The 18,574-nt window shown below is 41.8% G+C and overlaps 2 protein-coding genes across 3 annotated transcripts; both read right to left on the minus strand.

The window, feature by feature from the left end:
* Positions 1 to 608: 608 nt before the first annotated feature.
* Positions 609 to 10,006, minus strand: ftsj3 (FtsJ RNA 2'-O-methyltransferase 3). Its single transcript, XM_049588706.1, has 21 exons — positions 9,837 to 10,006; positions 9,586 to 9,691; positions 7,886 to 7,932; positions 7,658 to 7,737; positions 7,368 to 7,467; positions 6,932 to 7,126; positions 6,703 to 6,818; positions 6,419 to 6,523; positions 6,051 to 6,151; positions 5,874 to 5,960; positions 5,607 to 5,768; positions 5,234 to 5,369; positions 4,883 to 5,076; positions 4,614 to 4,734; positions 3,433 to 3,514; positions 3,179 to 3,329; positions 2,961 to 3,058; positions 2,343 to 2,445; positions 1,650 to 1,833; positions 1,404 to 1,498; positions 609 to 1,274 (listed from the first exon to the last, which is right to left on the minus strand). Exons 1-21 carry the CDS (start codon positions 9,901 to 9,903, stop codon positions 1,028 to 1,030), a joined length of 2,577 nt encoding a protein of 858 aa, XP_049444663.1. The 5' UTR covers positions 9,904 to 10,006; the 3' UTR covers positions 609 to 1,027.
* A 722-nt stretch (positions 10,007 to 10,728) lies between these two features.
* Positions 10,729 to 15,127, minus strand: plaat1 (phospholipase A and acyltransferase 1). 2 transcript variants are annotated; one of them, XM_049587799.1, is made up of 5 exons: positions 14,857 to 15,119; positions 13,984 to 14,033; positions 13,341 to 13,479; positions 11,624 to 11,892; positions 10,734 to 10,910 (listed from the first exon to the last, which is right to left on the minus strand). In XM_049587799.1, exons 2-5 carry the CDS (start codon positions 14,008 to 14,010, stop codon positions 10,809 to 10,811), a joined length of 537 nt encoding a protein of 178 aa, XP_049443756.1. In that variant the 5' UTR covers positions 14,011 to 14,033; positions 14,857 to 15,119; the 3' UTR covers positions 10,734 to 10,808. The 2 variants fall into 2 exon arrangements, with proteins under 2 accessions (XP_049443757.1, XP_049443756.1); XM_049587800.1 differs by lacking the exon at positions 13,984 to 14,033 and having other exon boundaries at positions 10,729 to 10,910; positions 14,857 to 15,127.
* Between the last annotated feature and the right edge of the window lie 3,447 nt (positions 15,128 to 18,574).

Raw genomic sequence — 18,574 nt, forward strand, 5'->3', positions numbered from 1 at the left:
CGCATTACCACCACCTGCTGGACTGAAGTGTGGAGCACTAGATTGGCAGCGAACCAAAAAAACAGTTACTCTTAAATAATTAAACATTATAATTACATATATTCCCTGATGTAATACTGCACTTTTCTGCAGTTAGTCCTGTTATTAATCGCCTGCTTTCTTCATCATACCTGTTGCAGTCTATTAGTACTGTACACACTTGACTGTTTCCAGTTTGTTGCTGTGTAAACATAGTCCAGCAGTATATCCTATCCTCAGACAGGCGATGATCATCTCTTCCCTTGGGCTCCCACTTAGCGGTACTTGTAAGTTGACTACCTGTCGTTTCAATGATTGTTTAGCCAATATGTCTACTTTTTCATTTCCCTCCACCCCTACATTAGCAGGAACCCAAAGTAAGGAGATATCCAATCCCCTGAGGCAATTATGGCACTGGGTTGGTTATCTTGAATTCAGTTTCAGTTCAGTTGAATTGAAATAAAGTGACCGTTACAACTTCTATAGTTCATAACTGAAGCCATTTGACTCACACAAAGAGCAATACGTGATCTAAATCTTCTGTCAAGAAACTATGGTTCTGACTTTTTTAACTCACAGAACACACTGAATAAATTATTGGACAAAACTTTTATTGCAAAATGTGTATATAATATTTACAATATTAATAGCAACATTTCTGGAGAACACATTGATTGTTATTGTGTTTTACTCGATGTACTGCCACTGGCAGTTCAGCTGTTCAGTGAAACCACTCAGATCAACATCTTCACAAAGACGTGCACAGAACAGCAGCATTTAAATACCCACAGAACATATCTCAAGTATCCAGCGGATTAACTTCAGCACAAGTTGCTAAAAAGAGGGCATCCGTGTGAGTGACCAAAGTTCATTCTGGTGTCTGTACACACAAGACAGGAGGTCAAACTTTGGAGCTCACAAAGCTCCATAAATGCTCGCCTGTAACTTCAAACCAGGCGATGTTTAATGGTGAGAAAGGCAGGACTGTGAGAGCGCTACAGGTTCACATTTATCTTCCTTTCCGCCCTTTTCCACCCTTCATCCCTCCTCTTCCTTTGCCGCCTTTTCCTTTGCCTCCTTTAGCACGTTGCTCTTTCCTCTGCATCCCCCGCATGTCTTTCTTCATGCGACTGTCCACCACTTTAAACGCTCCCTTGACGCCGGCGGGCCGCCTCACCTTCTTGCCAGCCCCCTTTTTGCTCACGACGTATGTTACTTCTCTCTTCTCCTTCCCCAAACCTGCTTTCTTGTAGATACTGACAAAATAGGGAAAAGATGAGACAAATTATCGACATGAAATTAATGATACAATTTAGCATTTAGTGTAACGGAGTCATCATGTTCTTTTGAGGTGCGTCTCCACCCCCACAGGTGTGACATCATACCTCTTCAGCTGAGCCATCTTCTCCCTCTCAGAGATGTCCACTGTGTTGACAACTGCCTCTGCTTTCTTCTTAGCCTGCTCCATCTTCTTCAGCATCTGGGAACGTCACAGAGGTAATAAAAAATTAAGATCTACAGAAATATTTTGCCTTACTTACAAGTTCCTTAAACTATAAAGATTTTAAGTGTTTTTGTTTTCCGGCATCTGTCATCAGCACTTGCACCATTGTTCTTTTCCCTGCTCTTACCCTCCTCTTCTTCCTGGCCTTGGCCTCAGCAACTCGTTTGATGGGTCGGGCATCGATCTCCTTCCATTTTTGTTTGTACTCCTCCACCATCTCCTTGGTAACCGGCACCGGTTTCTTCCGGTGTTTCCGTTCGTCGTCCAGGAACCACTCCGGTACATCCCACGGCTCCTCTGAGCTAGCAAACCTGCAAGACCATACAGTCAGTTTACTGTACAGCCATCTTTCATCTTTTGGTATTTTCATTGGATTCGTTGACAAGAACAAATATAAAGCATCACCAGCTTATACTTCAAGGACTGTATGCTTTGTGAGACCATTTGAAACAGCTGGAAAGTGGGCACACATTAGGACAAGACACACTTAATCCACAGACTGCCTAAACATGTCGATCGCCCCCTGGTGGCTGCCTGCAGTGTAGGTCATAAACCCTGCCCTCTCCGTATGAACAGATGGGACATGGACCAAACTAAAAACTCAAAGGTACACATCTGGTTTCTGTCATTTATGAGGGTTCGTATCACCCACTCCGGAGATCACTACTGCGCAGACTCTGGCTCCAAATGTCATCGCTGATGGAAGATGGCAGCGGCTGTATCCTGGACAATTTTGGCTTCATTTTTGTACAGAGGGATTACGTGGAGATGCGTCATCCATCTTTATATACAGTGTTTGACTCAAACACAACACACACACCTGTGGAAGGAGCCATCCATCAGATCCCTGGCTCTCTTCTTAGACGTAGCGATCTGACAGCCCAGGGCGAGGCCCTCTGCATCCAGGATCCTGGCTTTTTTACCTGAGGAGCACAGACTCCATAAACATCTAAAACTTTAGTCTAAAACATGAAGCTGAATTACTTTAACTGGCTGCATTTGTGTAGGCTGGAGTAGGGCTGGGCGATATATTTCACTATCTTTAGACTGGCGATACATAATATATCTCTGGGGTTTTTTCTACACAGTGGGCTAAAAATTCTAAGTCAAGTCACATGCAGTTGTATTATAACAGACTGTGATCAAAATAAAATGCAAAGACAGGGTTTCCTTTCTTGTCTTAAAATATAACTCTGAAAAACATGTATATGAAAAATGACAGCCTGTATTAAATAACAAGAATGTTGTACGAGAACTTGTGAGCAAGTGGGGACAGGGTTGTGGAGTTCCATCAGTTTACATCAGTCTATGTTGATATAAACGGTACTTTCTCATCCTGTATCTGTTTGAAAATACCTTCAGAAGTGGTTATATCACCCAGGCCTAGGTTGAAACCCTACAGCTTGACCCCTGACATTTAAAAGTTTCTCATACTCACTGGTACTTTCTACAGGAACAACCTGGAAGTCATCGTCGTTGGCCTCTCCCAACATCCCATTGGCCCCTTTGGTGACCTGCTTCATCCTGGTGATCTCCCTGGAACAAAATATTGATTTGTATTTTTATTCAGCTGTCAATAGAACGAATCAAATTGGACCCACTATATAGTATTTTGAGAGGAAAATGGCACAGACAGCCACATAAGTATGGTTTTACTTTTCATCGTCGCTGCTGTCGTCTGAGTCGCTGTCACTCCCCTCTTCAGCTTCCTTTGAAGGTCCCGCCTTTTCCTTCTCTGGTGGAGCAACCTTCTCTTCAGCCTCCTGCTCCTCCTCCTCCTCTTCTTCTTCAGCTTTCCTCTTTTTGCCTTTTTCCGAAAAATATTCATTTCACAAATATTTTTGTCAGTCCACATTTGGGAGAGCTAGTATCCTTTTAAAGGTGATATTTTATATTTGTCAGACTGTTACCTTTTTGTTTGCTCTGAAGCCACTCGGTCTGTCGAAGCTCGCTCTCTGCGTCTCCTTCTAGGTTGATCTCAGAGAAGATGCCCTGTAGAGCAAAAGGACAGCAGGGTGAAAGGTCAGAGGTCACTCCAACATCAGGTCTGGATTAGGGCTGCCCCCGGCGAAGAATTTTCCTAGTTGACCAATAGTCGTAATTGAGGACCATTAATCGAGTAGTCGCCTGCATGTTTACGATATTAAAATCATTTATTTTGGAAGGGGCAGCACAATGGTTTGAGTTGAAGGTGTGAGAAAGAATAGTTTCAGTAACATTGTCAACACTATGTTACATTACAGAGAAATACAAAACCATACTAATGAACCTTCATTAATATAGGCCTATATTTTATCTACAAGTGCACGTCACACACTGAGCGAGCCGCCTGTTTATGACGCTGTCAGCAAAGTAGTAATGATTGTGCTAAGTGGCTAATGGGCATGTAGCTACTTCCATGTTCCAGATGATACGTCATGTTTGTAGTCGACCAATGAGGATGAGTTTACATATCACCTTGGGTTCGTCCTTCACCTTTTATCTATCGCAATACAGCTAAGCCTACATACCTTTTGTAATTTAATCCTTCTTGTGTGGGTACTCCTTTCTCATTGCCGTGGCTTCCTCCGGCAACAGATAATGCTCCCGGTAACGCTCTTCTATGGCGCCATTTTTGCTTTGCAACAACTCCCAATCCACCACCTTGACTACCATATACTCATTCGGTACTTTTAGTCAAAGTTCTACGTCTTATTTTTTGCCAATGCTTTTCTTCCTCTAAACTATTCTCTGTAACTAAGCAACCAACCATAGAGTAGACAATCTGCTTCCTGTTTACACTGGTATGCATGCCCAGTGCTCGTGAACAGTCATGTGATATGTGTTTTCAGGCATGTTAGTACGGACGGAGATTATTTCTGGAACAGTGCTAAAACACTTGTGTGTACAGAGATCGTTTTCATTTTAAAAATGCAGTTTCAAAACAAAAACGCATTAGTGTGGGCGTGGCCTAATTTGCAAGTGTAAGCCATGACAGTGATTAGTGATGTGAACGGAGAGGCAAGTGACAAGTCACTACACAACCCCACTTTGTGCAACTATCAACATAAACATTGTACATATCACATCTCTGGAACACAAGTGGACAAACCTTGCTGAACCACAGGTCAGTCTGTCGCGCCTTCTTCTCATCCTTTCCTTCCAGTTCCACTAGCAAGCCACTATCCTGTCCTTCCTCCTCCTCCTCTTCTTCTTCTTCAGTGAATGTTACTCTAGAAAACACAGACACAAATAAGCAAGCACTGATTAAAAGAACTATTAATTATTGAGGGGTAAGACCCTTGTCTTTTTCCCAGAACATCAAAGGAACAGAATTTCAAACAGTGGACAGCCTTGTTTCATACACAACGCTTGACTCACTTCTTCTTTGGTGCTTTCTTCTCCAGCTCTTTCTGCCTCTGCTCCACCTCCTCCATGTCCTTATCATCTAAATCAGAGGCCAGGGACATTGCATCCGCATCGTCGTCCTCTTCCTCAGACAGGTAGACATCCTCACCCTCTTCTACCAGGGTGTCTGCCACCTGCATGTCCCCTTTGGATATATCAGCCAGCGCCTGATGGAGAACCGTGAACACCAAATCAGGACAATAAGTTACAGTGACTAACAACTTAAAGTAATCAACAGAATTAAGTCTACATATAAATATTTTTCCAACCAAGCCCTAGTGGGGTGTCAGCATCCATGGGTGTGCATGTGTGCGTTGTCTTCACCTTTTGCTTCTTGATGGTGCTGAGGGAGAACATGGATGAGTCGTTGGAATCTGCGATGGAGACGCCAGGCAGGTCCATCTTCAGCGCCACCCTCTCCCTCTGCTTCCTCTGCTCCTTCAGCAGCTTCCTCTTCTTCCTGATGGAGCATGACAGTTATACAAACTCTATTTGTCTGGCATGTTTCATTTTAATTTTCTTCCACCAAAAGCACATCAAGGGCAACAGGTTAACAAGGTGATGTCTATCAACTACTTCACAGCTGCGTCTGAGGATCTGTTACAACTTACTGCTGTGGCAAATAGTCACAGAAAAAAATAAAATAAACCTCCTGAGCAGAACTAAAATTGCGATCCTGAACAACTTTGTATCGTACCGTTTGAGCTCAGCGACCTCCTCAGCTTTCAGTTCTGCCAGTTTCTTCACCATTTCTTCCTCCTCGTCATCCTCTTCTTTCCCCTCCTCCTTCTCTTCCTCCTCCTCTGTCTTCTTGTCTGGCTCTTCCTCTGATTCAGCCTTTTCTTCATCAGAACTTAAGCTAAAAACAAAGCAAAAAGGAATGTTTTTAAAAATCTGCTGTGACACACTCTGGAAAAGAGAATATTTCAGTAGCTTTTGTAAATGAACTGTAAAGACTCTTTACTCAATCTCCGGGTCCAGCTGTTTGGCCTCCCCCTTCAGTTTTTTGGCCAGGAATCTCCTCAGTTTGGTTCGCCAGTTCAGCAGCAGGCTGCAGGTGAGGATGGAGGAAAGAAGAGTCACTTGAGTAACATCTAATCTTTATTATTTCTAAAAACAGTACTAACAAAAATCAACTTACCGGAGCTCTTTGCGGCCCAGCACTTTGATGTCACGTAAACATTCCTTTATCTCATCGCTAGTGGCTGGGTGAGACTGCAGGTCTGTGTTGTCAAAGGTGATCTGAGTGAGGAGGACAGAGTGAGAATTGAAATACAGGAAGGCTTTTTCTCTCACTGAGGTCAGCCAGTTTACATTTCATACACTGTACTGTGTATTTTAATATCAAATAATCAGGCCCAGGACGATTAATCATAAATCTATAACCTTCAACAACATCTCTCTCTCCAGATTCAACTTCTATCTCACAGGAGTTTCCATGAAATGGCAGAAAATGAGAAGACCTCCAGCATCCCTCTTTGGCAAGTTAAAGCAGTATAAAGATCTCACCTCACTGGCTTTGTCCAGGAAGTCTATGGCATTTTCAGCTTTCAAAAAGGCTGTCACTGTGAAACTGTGGTAGAGTGTCAGATCACCGTCTGCGTATCCCTCCGCCTGGAACAAAAGAGCAGCTGTTTGGTCAGTACAGAATATGTGGGGACAAATGTGAGGTTTTTACTCCAAAGTCGACATTCAAACGTCAATCTCAATATGGGAAAGTCAAGTTATTTGTTCTCATTGTGAGTCAACAGTTTGCTCGTCCAGTATTCCATCATCTCATTCAGTGTACATGCCTTTGGCTTCTTGACAGGATTCAGCTCCCTCACAGTTTTGGCCTGCACCTCCACCTCTTTGAACGCATGCTTGGGGTCAAAGAACTTACTGTCGATTTTGTCTGGGGCAAGAAAACCTGGGAAGGAAGAAACAAACTTGGTTAAGATATACTACGCAGAGGTGGCTAAGACACAAGACTCTGACTTTTTCTCTTCTCATCAGAGACTGTAATGTGCAGCTGCCACTTACCCTGACAGATGACAAAGATCTCGGCGGACTCGTTCCTAGACGCCTGCGGCTTGGTGGCCTGAACTTTCTTGAAGAACTGCTGGAAGATCCAGAGGAGTGGCTGGTAGTCCTTGGAGCGGAAGACCTTGGTGACGAAAGTGCCGCCTTTGGTCAGAAAATCACAGGCCAACTTCAGGGCCATGAGGGTCAAATGAGCTGGAGAGGAAGCGGAGAACAAAGTGAGACGTTAGGTTCAAATGCGATCCATTATGACAGGTGATTGTTCTTCTCATTTTGTTTAACTATTTTTGGACATATGGCACATTACTTGCTGCTATACAAAGGAACAAAATTGTGCTATGGATAGCCAGTATTTGCTGATAGCTGGGTCTGTAAATTCTGACATATGAAGATGTGACTGGAAATTTATTTTAATTTTTAGTTTAGTGGCACCTACCCTGTGAGAAAGCATCATGTTGCCAGTTGGCTCCCACATTCGGGGCTCCGTCATTTAGCACAACGTCGACCTTCCAAGTCTGCAGTTCCTTCCGTAAAGCCTGTATGAGGGACAGAAAGCACCTTCCTTAACAAACCCATGTTGAGAACTCTCCTGTAGTTTGTGATTTTAGAGAAATCTGATGCTTGGTAAACAGTGCAGGTGTCTAATGCCAGGACGAAATCATCTGTGTCTCTGGCGTTTTGTCTTCTCATGTCCATTTTCCTTCAGCTCTGCAGCAGCTGCCTCACCTGTCTGCATTTGTCTGTGGTGATGTCTTCTTGCAGCGCCACTACATTGGGGATGGGCTTGATGGGCACCAGGTCAACACCTGACAGGAAGAAACACTTCTTTAAAACTTTTCTCACACTATTTCAGTGATAAAAATTAGATCGTACTTTTTTTTTTCCAAAAACAACTGACTTTAAAAGCCTTTGGAGAGTCAGAGCGATTTATTATCATGATGACATCACACTCACCAATAATGAGACTGGATACAGGCATAAACTTAGATGCCACCTGCAACCTGCAAGGAGATTTTCAATCAGGGGTACATTCATATATCACAACATACATTTTGCTCATGTGTCTCCTGTGATCTGACAGATGTGTACTGTCTCTCCAGGATGATTAAATATTGAATTATGACTTTGGTTTTGTCCCAGGCAAACATTTTATCAAACCATACAGATAAAAGACACCCGTTAGATTATAGCGTGAATCACTCTTCAGATCAGTGCTGAGCTTGGTAAATTAGCTTTTAGGTTTTTTTGCACCAAATAAATGAAACAAGTAACAAAAGGTATTTAAATTGAGACAGATATGTGTCGTTAGATCTTTTAAAGTGTATGTTGGATGATATGGTTGCTTTACAGTGTTTCTGCTTTGGTTAATTGCCAGACATGATATTTTTTTCCTCTACATGTGACTGTTTTTATTGAAGTTGTTGTTCTTCTGTATCCATCATTTTCGGCAGACTCTATTGTTGTTATTTAGCTTTTTCATCTTTTTACTGTTTTTTCTAATAACTGTTTATAATTCTTGAGGTACACTGCTGCTGCTAGCTATTTGTTTTATGGACTTTTTTTTATCATTTATTGTGGTTACTATGGAATATTTGTGTCCTTCTAGTCCATTGAATGTGACCTCAGGGTATTGCTGTAAAAGAGGATAGGACGGTATATATATAGAGAGAGGGGATGACACGCAGCAAAGGGCCATAGGCCAGAATGAAATGAGCAAGACAAGGACACAGCCTTTGTACATGTGCGCCAAAAGAGGCAAAGTCTACCTTAAAAAATGTATTTAATTTTTTTAAAAAAAAAAAAAAAACTTCACAGGGAAGTTATTTGTCGCCATTCACAGGTGAGCATTAGAAGTGCGTGACACATAACTATGTCTTACATTATTTCCCATTTAAATGGATGTGTTCTGCTGCTTTAAAGTTCAAAATGAATTCTTGAATCACTTTGTTCATAAATATTTCATGAGTAAGGGTTAGTTGTCATTGTTATTTGATATTAGTAGATAAAAACAGACATTTATGTTGTGACAAGTGATAACACATGGTATAGAGGCTACTGTGCACAGATATAAATACAGGTGTGCCTTAAGATTCTGGCTTGCCCTTTGGTGTGCCTTGGAAAGCCCCTGACTAAGTGACATATTTTACAGATATTCTGTATTTAATTTAATGCATAACAATAACAGTACAGAACAACAGATAAACTGCACAATTACCCCAAATAATGAATGCAATAACTTAAGGAAAATGTGTAAAATTAGTTATTCGGATGAGTTTTAAGCAGATTATTTCCAGTATTGTGTGTATTTTAACATGCTTTATAGACTTAACTTATTAGCTGTTTCAGTGTTATCTTCTCCCTGTTTATTGTTTGTGGTAGTTTTCTTACAGCATTTAAAATGGTACTCATGCATAAAAGACATGTCAAGTGCTATTTTAGCTGTATAACAGTATCACACACAGTCTGTTTGGGAATACCAGCCCTGCTTCTATGATGTTGCCCTGCATCATTACTGGAGGGCTCTTGTTGAGGTTTAACAGTGTCCCTGAATTAGATTTAGTTTTGGTTCCTCTGTGTCTCTACAGTTTGGGCTCTCCTGTTTAAAACCCTCAGCAGACAGTTATCAAATGATCATGTGTTGACAGGCAGCTCACCATCCACCAGGAGCAGCACACAGGTCGATCAGAGCTCTGGCTTTCTGTAGAAACTGAAATTTACGGTTCAGCTGGATGAGTTTGAAGGAAGAACGAGAGCGATAACCTGAAACAGATCAAAACAAGATGTTATCAGACAGCTGACACCGTCTTAAGGCTGAGGGAGTTAGCTAGCAGTCATGCTAATGCTAACGTACATCTCAGTGCTAACAGTCAGAAGCTTGTTATCTTTTACAGCAGCGGTACTTTACCTGTTTCTTTAGCCAGGTGATAGAACTTATCCTTTCTGGTTTTTCCGACTTTCAGTTTCTTCCCCATATTTGTCGCTGTGGTTTTTACACTTTAATAAAGAAATATCAAACTTAAAGCACTCCGTGGTCCATAGAAACACACGTGTGGCTGTGCCGGCGCAAATGTTCAACGTCACACTGCACGGAGCCTACTTCTTCTTCTTCTTCTACTGATTTTTTACTGTTGTTTTGGGGGCATTGGCGCCATCTGCTGTCTGTGCCGCAGAATGCACAAAACATCTTTAACTGTGGCCCAGCTGTAACAGAACATCCATCCAGGGGCGTAAATATTGGTCCCCTTGAGAGAGAGCAGACCCTTGCAAGTGATTCAAATTGTCACCTTGGAAATATACCTGTGTTTAAAGTTAAATTATATAAGGGTCCTGGTTCGAATCCAGGGTGGGGGAGCCCTGTGCAGAGTTTGCATGTTCTCCCCATGTCAGCATGAGTTTTCTCCAGGTGCTCCACTCTGCCTTCCTCCCACAGTCCAAAGACGTGCAGGTTAATTGGTGACTCTAAATTGCCCGTAGGTGTGACTGTGAGCGTGAATGGTTGTCTGTCTTTATATGTTAGCCCTGCGATATTCTGGTGACCTGTCCAGGGTGTACCCTGCCTCTGCATGACCAGACTGAGGGTTAAATGTAATGACATGTTCTTTGTAATTTGGGTCGACCATATAAAATAATAATAATAATAATAATGATAATAATAATAATTTGGGTCGACCATTTAAGTAGTGCTTCTGAGTTATTAATATTTGACCAACAAACACAGTAGGAACCATACAGTGTGAACTATATGAGGCCATATTACTCTCCAACACACAACACAGTAGTTTGTAGTTTTATTAATTCTTTATTTTCAGTATTATTCTTTTTAATCACAGCCGCATGAATGTTGGGAGAGAACACCCTTCAGTGAAGAACACAGCTGTCAGAAAGGCCTGTTTCTGGATCGTGTGTTGATCAGTCCCAGGACAGAGAAGGCACTGGCTGCTGCCGTCACCAAACTGATGGCCCCAATGGCCCGTGTAGCCTGAGGAGACAAGGAGGACAAGACGAGGTGGACTGAGGATTACCATGATCTTTAAGATAATAAAAAGGCTATAGAGATGAGTGACATTCAAACACAGATTTGGGACTGGAGTAACCTTCTAACATCTACCAGTGGTTCCCAACTGGTAGGTTGCTGTCTAAAAGTGGGTCATGGGTCCATTTTAAGTGGACCACAAGAGACACAGGAATGTTTCAAATGTTTCAAGTTTGTAATCAAGAACACTTTATTTTGAATTATAGCAAATTACCCTGTGGCTGGACCAGTTGGGAACCACTGCTCTAGACTTCAGCCATAACTTTGAGAACTCCAAACCTGTGCTTATGTTTAACCAGTCAATGCAGGCCCAGTGATTGTATTTAGGTGAGTTTACCAGGTAAAAGAAAGGTAAATTAGTGTTCCTTTACACAAACTGGCTACCACACAATGACAGAGCTAAAATATACACATAAAAACAGTCTGAAGTGCAGAAAGTAACATAGGCCACTATAAAGCAAATGTTAGATTTATTTTATGGTACGGTTTACTTGAAAGAAGTCACTTTTAAATGTGCTGTTCTGCTCCAAAAATATATACTCAACAAGTAAAGCTATGGCAGTGGTGATGTTTCATCATTCAGTGTGGTATGAGGAGTGAAAAGTTAGTGTTTTGCCCTGATGACACATGAGACAGAAACAAAATAAAAAGTGAGAGACCTGCTCGGACACCCCCTCCCCGTAGCGCAGAAGGGTAACAAAGTGCTCGCAGTTGCTCCCCAGCAGGTCGTAAGACACCTCCTGGCCAATGAGGACTTGCGCTCGCTGAATGATTTCACAGGTGGGCAGGGGTGTGTGGTTGTGGTCGTACTTGTTGTTGATTCGGTACGAGTCGCTTCCCACCACCTCCTTCAGCAGCTGCATGCGCACCACTGCCTTCCGGCTGAAGACGGACTTCACACTGGACATGGCGGCCGCCTGGTTCTCATCTGGAGAGGAAGAGGAGAGCCTCAGTGTGGCAACAAGAGTTTATTCTATGGACTGTACAAGTATTTACCAAAACTGAATATGCTCTACAAAACATCAAAAGATATTTGTGCAAATCTGAGGATCATTTGGCAGAAGGTCTTAGGGTGTGAATTAAGCAATGAGGTATAAAAAAAAAGTGGTGTGGTGGTTAGCACTGTCGCCACACAGCAAGAGGGTTCCTGGTTCGATTCCGGGTGGGGGAGCCCCTCTATGTGGAGTTTGCATGTTCTCACTGTGTCAGCGTGGGTTTTCTCCGGGTGCTCCGGCTTCCTCCCACAGTCCAAAGACATGCAGGTTAATTGGTGACTCTAAATTGTCCGTAGGTGTGAATATGAGTGTGAATGGTTGTCTGTCTCTATGTGTCAGCCCTGTGATAGTCTGGTGACCTGTCCAGGGTGTACCCCGCCTCTTGCCAAATGTCAGCTGGGATAGGCTCCAGCCCCCTGCGACCCTAAGCGGTTAGAAATGGATGGATGGATGGATGGATGGATGGGTAGGGGTAATAATTATGGCTTTAGCCTAAACCTTTTCAATCAGCAAAATCTGCTTTCATTTGTCACAGCTTTAAAACTAATGACTAATTATTGCTATTTATATATTTTCTTCTTGTGTGTGTCTGACTGGTATAAGTTGGAAAATGGCAAAATTAACTGAAGCTAAACTAAACTAGAAGTATGACAGTGTAAAAATCCCTTACAAGTCAAAATCCTACGTTCAAACACTGACCCTTTTTCCTGAAGAATATCTTTAGCATGCTTTGTTTATCTGATAGGAAACACAGGCTGGAGTTTTTCACCACTGCCAAACAATGACTGTGTTTAAATAGTTGTTTTTATGAGATGGTTCTGTGGCTTTACATGTCCTGAATCAGGCCGCAGGAGGACCCGATGGGCTACTTAAACCCACAGTATCAAAGTGCTTCAAATTCAAACTTCAGTTCATATTACTAATTATCTGATGTGCCTAGACCAGCACAATTAACATTTTGAGTTCCAAAGCATCCCCGTCTTAATGTGTTATGTATCTTTACATGTTAACGGAGTCATTGTTCTTCAAATAGGCTGGCTATTCCTTTCCTCAAGCAGACAAAGACATAGCTTTAGTTGGAAGGAGAACATTGATTGTAAGGAACAGAACATTTACTGCAAACAAGCCTTCACAAGTTTAGAGGAGATTCATGGGTAGCCATAAAACCCCTTTTCATTCAGATATCTTGCGGCGACAGTTCAAGGGACCCCTTTGAAAATGGCCATGCCAGTTTTTCCCTCACCAAGATTTTGCCTAAATGTAAAGCACTATTTAGTCCCCATTATCAGAATCAAAATCCAAAAAAATTATTTTATTTTATTTCATTTTATTTTTTTTTAAATATCCAGTTATACTCGTCTCTTGGAGGTTTCCTACTGACCGACAGGAGTTAAGTTGATGATGTAACCATCTCCCAGATAGAGCGCCCAGTGCTGATAGGCTGGTCTGAAGATCTCAATGAGGTCACCAGGCTGGGGGTCACCAGTGGGTTCAGGAAGGTCAGGGTCATTAGAGGCCATCTGCACACAGAGCGAGAGAGAGACAGTGTATATAAAGCAGCAAATAATTATTTTACACATTATCTGCTTCCTTTAAAGTTACGCTCAGCTCCAAGTGTGTCTGAAATGTGTCTGTTGTACAAAAAGACATTTGGTGGTAAAATAAGGATGTTTAGAGGACTGGCATTTTGGAAACATAAAAATCTACACAAATATAATGATTTTATATCATAATCAAGAGACATCTGATGCAGGTTGGCAGGCCTTGAAAACTAAACACAAAATTTAAATCTTACTTTTCTGTCGGCTTTTGTAAACAGTTGCTGCATGCTTGTCAAATTATATCAGTGTTACAATTTAGGAAACTATAGCTGTAAATACACACGTAATTACTCTCACCCGTTTCCCTTTTCGCAGGTCAGCAGGGTCACTCACACTCCATCTTTACACTCCAACATTCAGCCATCACAAAAACACACACTGTTAAATTTCAGGGTCGTACTAACAGCCTTTCAGTCGACTTACAGTAGAGTTTTGTTGTTGTTTATCCATCCCACATCATGCTTCCACAAATTCTAAAAAGAGAAGAAAACACAGACAGGAAATACAAACAACAAAGCTATATTTAACCCACTGATGGATCACTGAATCTTAGAACTGAGAAATAATACTGACAAGAGTCAGAAGACAAAATAACTAAATTCCCGGAGACAGAGAGTGCTAGATAGGATGGTACAATGTAAAGGGCACCCATACATACACACACAGACAATACACACATGAGCTCTTGTGTCACCTGTGCTGCCACAATAGCGTCGACACAATAGGGAAGCTGACAGAAAAATAGTTTGAGCCCGGGTTATTTCACGTAGAAATAATCACCCATAAAAATGTGAATGATTGTCACTGTCACAGTGTCTGATAGATTGTTTTTAAATGAATTCCCTCTGACACTATAGTTTAGTTTGGATCAGAATTACATGTGGATGGAATGAAATCTATATCTGTCCAGGAGGGCAATTAGTACATCCATCTCATTATTAATGTATGGCACTGGAGCCACACTGAAAAAAGACAGCCTCATATTATTTCACCAAACCAAAACTCTAACATGAAGGTAAGATAAGCCGAAGAAGAGAGAGATAAGAGGAGAGATGTATGAAAACACACTTAACTCTGTATATGATTAGTTTTATCATACATTATGTACTAATGCTCTAAAAACATCTACATTTACTATATATACATGACATTTTGTAGAAATATATACTGTAAAAATAAAGTGCCATCAATACCTGTTAAGTCCCTTGTTGTAATGTTAAAGCATAATTATAGGGTTTTTTGGATTCATGTCAGAGGCTCAAACAGTCGACACATGCACACAGGCGTAATACTTACTCAAACACCAGCAGCTTTTTCTTCCTCACCATTTTAATTCTCCATCATAAATCCGCACATAACCATAAAAAATGCAGCCAGAAAAGAAAAACAGAAAGAGATCGATCCCGAGTTTCTGAGATGATGAAAGGTTGCCAAATATCCCAAAAGCCAAACCAGACGCTGGAGGTCCTGGTGGAGGTATTTCAGTGCTCTGACTGATGACAGTTTGCCACAGAGGCTAAGGTCACACAGACACACACATACACAGAGAGAGGCGTTTCCTCTCTGCCATTGTCCCATTCACAAGCAGCCGCATTACTCCCCTGAATAAGAGTCATTGTGGGCTCGCAGAGGCAACACATGTATGACGGATTTCATTGAAATGCTGTCTGATCTCTGTGCTAGGAGAGGTGACATTAGTGCAGCAGCCTGTGTCCATATTACTGTGTGTCTACGGGTTCTTCACATTTGAACACATGTAATTTGCACAGAGAGCTTGGTAAAAGAAGTTTTGCACAATAACTAAGTGTACTCCACGTCTCACCCAGTGATAGTGTCCAATTCCCTGCAACCCAGCAGAGAGGAAACAGGAGAGATACTGGCTGGGTAGATGGACTAAATGGGTGGACAAGTGTAGATTACTCGTTTGGTGATATGCTTTTGACAACTGGCCTAAAAAATCAGATATCAAACTTGAGGAACTCTTAACCCTGCAGAGGATTTTAATGGAGAGTTTTTAAAGTTTTTCAAATACTGTAGGAAACACTTCTTTCCTTTCATTTCTTCTATTTTTTCCCAAAATACATGACATCAGCATGCAAGTTGGACTGGATCAGTGTGGTCGGATAGAGTAAAGCAGGTACTGGAAAGTCAGCTGAATGGAAAGAACAAGGTCCGAGCCATCAACACGTACGCCCTGCCAGTCATCAAATACTCTGCTCACAATGCATGGAGGGTTTCATCCCAAGCCCAGCACCCTGAGACTGTACACTAAGCATTGTGAGGGGGATCAAGGACTGGTGAGCGTCAGAGCCACTGTCCAGGATGAAACAAACAAAATCCAGGAATACACCAGGAAAATGGCCCCCAAAGATGAGCTGCTAAGTGAATACGTCAGGCAGCAGAAACCTGATAATGCAGAAGAGGAGGATGAACCATCATAGAAGGACAAGCCCCTGCACGGCATGTACCTCGAACAGATTGAAGAAGGGGCCGACATCAAGAATTCCTACTATTGGCTGGAGAGGGTTGGACTGAAAGACAACACAGACGCACTAATCATGGCAGCACAAGAACAGGCACTCAGTACAGGATCAATAGAAGCAGAGGTCTACCACAGCAGACAGGATAATATAGACAAGATATATTGTGCAGGATTTTCCTTAAAAACAATGTATAGACTCACAAAGACCATAATTCCTCGCAAAATAAGAAAAATAATGTCCTCTTCGTCTTCTTCTGCGTGAGTTTGTTTTGAAGATACACTGTCTAAGAGTTTTCTAAATATAATGCATAGACTCAAACAGAGGCAAGCTCTCTCAATCATCACTTATGCCCCACTAGAAGTGTGTGGCGGTGTGTTTTTCTGCAGAGACTCTACCCTCTGCCTGTACTTCCTTATTTTCTGTGGTCGGGATATTTGTGGGCGTGTCTCCCCACAGCACTCAGGTGAGGTCAGGGCTTTGTAAGAAGGTATCCACCAGGTGCCGGACCGTAAGAAGCAGACATCCAAGTGACACTTGCTGTAAAAAAGACAAATATAGTGAGGCAAAAAGCCAAACCAGAGTGAATCTGGGGTTGTAAGGATAGTATACCTTTAACTATCATACAGAGTTTTAAACTAGTTCATATGGTACGAGTGCTCAATAGAGGGGGGCAGCAGTAGTTCAGTCCATAAGGATTTGGGTAGGGAACAGAACCCCGTCTGGACCAAATATGGAGTGTGGACCGACAGCTGCAGCCAGTCTGCCTCCTGAGCAAGGCACCGAATCCCCAACTGCTCGGGGTGCCTGTCCATGGGCAGGCTCCTCACCCTGGGTCCTGTTTGCGCCTGTGTATTTTGGGCCTGTGTGTATATGACAACAAATCCCTCTGGGATTAATAAAGTATATCATCTTCCTCTTCTTCTTAGAATTTCTGAAATTCAGTCTCAACCTTTGGTTTTCATGTGACACCTCAAGATTTACAGTGGATCTGTCTCGTCACCCCTCTAACCACATCTGGCAGCGGCTCTACCGTGCTGTACTTTAGCCTCAGCTTCATTAAGGAGATCTCAGGGGTTGGATGGATTCTTTGCGCATGGATTGGCTGCTGACCGACAGGCTGTTCGTCACTTGTCACCGCCCCCCTCCGGTCGTACGGTGCAGTCAGAGCAGTTAAGTCGTGTCAAGTCGGTCAAGCTCACGACAGTACATCTGAGCAGAGCAGGAAGTGTGTTAGTTTTACTTTCAACATAAAATAGAAAAGAAATTGATGGGAATTGAACTTCTGTAGCTTTAATAAAAACATTTTTTATTTAAATAATTGATTGAACTACAAAAATGTAGTTTAAAAGTGCACGCGGCATTAGTGTGGGACAGAAACTGTCTAACAGTTAGAAATAGTTAGAAAATATTAATGCTATGCACTATTTTTATTTTGATATTTGTGTGTTTTTTGTTTGTTTTTTTTCTGTTTCATCCCAACCTGTTTTAGGAATCATTCATGAAAAAAATAAATACCAAATATAAAGGTCTTACAGGAAACTTAGTAAAGCGATAAACTGTAAAACATATTCGGTATCCCTTCGAGATTCCTTGTATCCCAGGTCAAATTGTGCTGCATTTTCCTTTTCTTTTCTTCAATAATTTGAGGACTAATGGCGACTAAACCAGTACAATCTCACAACACTTGATTGTAATGATGAAACTTCCAAACAGCTGCTATAAATAGCACTCCAGGTGGGAAGGAGAATATGTTTTTTTTCTTTAGGAGTGAACTGTCCCTTTAACTTGACCTTCTTTGCACTTTCTACACACCGTGGGTTGTTCCACATTCCTAACTGACACAGTCATCCTAAAGATGTTTCCTGATCTCTATCAAACATCTCAAGACTTAAGAAGCAAATCTTCAAAGCTCATCCTTTCACTGGATAATCCAAATCAATTCTGTGGTGTCAAGAGGATTATCAGGAGCAGGTCTCACTTTAAGCAGCCTGTAAACAGCCAGGCTACACATAGTATTTACAGTAGAGTTGAGCACAGCATGTACACGTAACCAGATGCAATAAACTGAATGCAACAACTTTATCAATTCATTTTAAAACAGAAACATATTTATATTACAGCTTGTAGCCCATAGACATAATTATCCACTACAAAATGTGCATACATATGCACAGAATTTATGTGTCTTCTAAAACAGCTGTGTAATAATTGTGAAATGCTTTATGTGCTTATTTGATGAAATGTATATTTTTGTATTTGGAAGAACAGTTGTCCCCTGGAGGCTTGGTTCATTGAACAGTCTGCTCTGCATAAAGGAACACTTTATCCTTATCCATCCAGGAGTGTCATAGCATGGGGAAGAGTTGGGCTGATTACCCAGGGCCCCGACTGTAGAGGGGCCCTCAAAGAACCTGGAATGAAAACATTTTAATGCCATTACTAAATTTAAATCGGCTGAATAAATTGGTTGAGAGACTGAACTTTGTTTTAACAAAATAATGGGGACTCTCTGAGCTCAACCTGGTAGTGCA

The sequence above is a fragment of the Epinephelus fuscoguttatus genome, linkage group LG10 (assembly GCF_011397635.1).
Source record: "Epinephelus fuscoguttatus linkage group LG10, E.fuscoguttatus.final_Chr_v1".
In the NCBI taxonomy this organism is placed as follows: domain Eukaryota; kingdom Metazoa; phylum Chordata; class Actinopteri; order Perciformes; family Serranidae; genus Epinephelus; species Epinephelus fuscoguttatus.

Excerpts from the sequence above, each read along its gene's own strand:
- ftsj3 (XM_049588706.1), bottom strand. The coding sequence starts at position 9,903 with ATGGGGAAGAAACTGAAAGTCGGAAAAACCAGAAAGGATAAGTTCTAT. Across the intron at positions 5,077-5,233 it reads GCACCATCAAGAAGCAAAAG|GCGCTGGCTGATATATCCAA; the intron begins GTGAAGACAACG and ends GTTCTCCATCAG. Across the intron at positions 1,834-2,342 it reads ATGGATGGCTCCTTCCACAG|GTTTGCTAGCTCAGAGGAGC; the intron begins GTGTGTGTGTTG and ends ATGGTCTTGCAG.
- plaat1 (XM_049587799.1), bottom strand. The coding sequence starts at position 14,010 with ATGGATAAACAACAACAAAACTCTACT. Across the intron at positions 11,893-13,340 it reads CATCAACTTAACTCCTGTCG|ATGAGAACCAGGCGGCCGCC; the intron begins GTCAGTAGGAAA and ends CTTCCTCTCCAG. Across the intron at positions 10,911-11,623 it reads GGGAGGGGGTGTCCGAGCAG|GCTACACGGGCCATTGGGGC; the intron begins GTCTCTCACTTT and ends TTGTCTCCTCAG.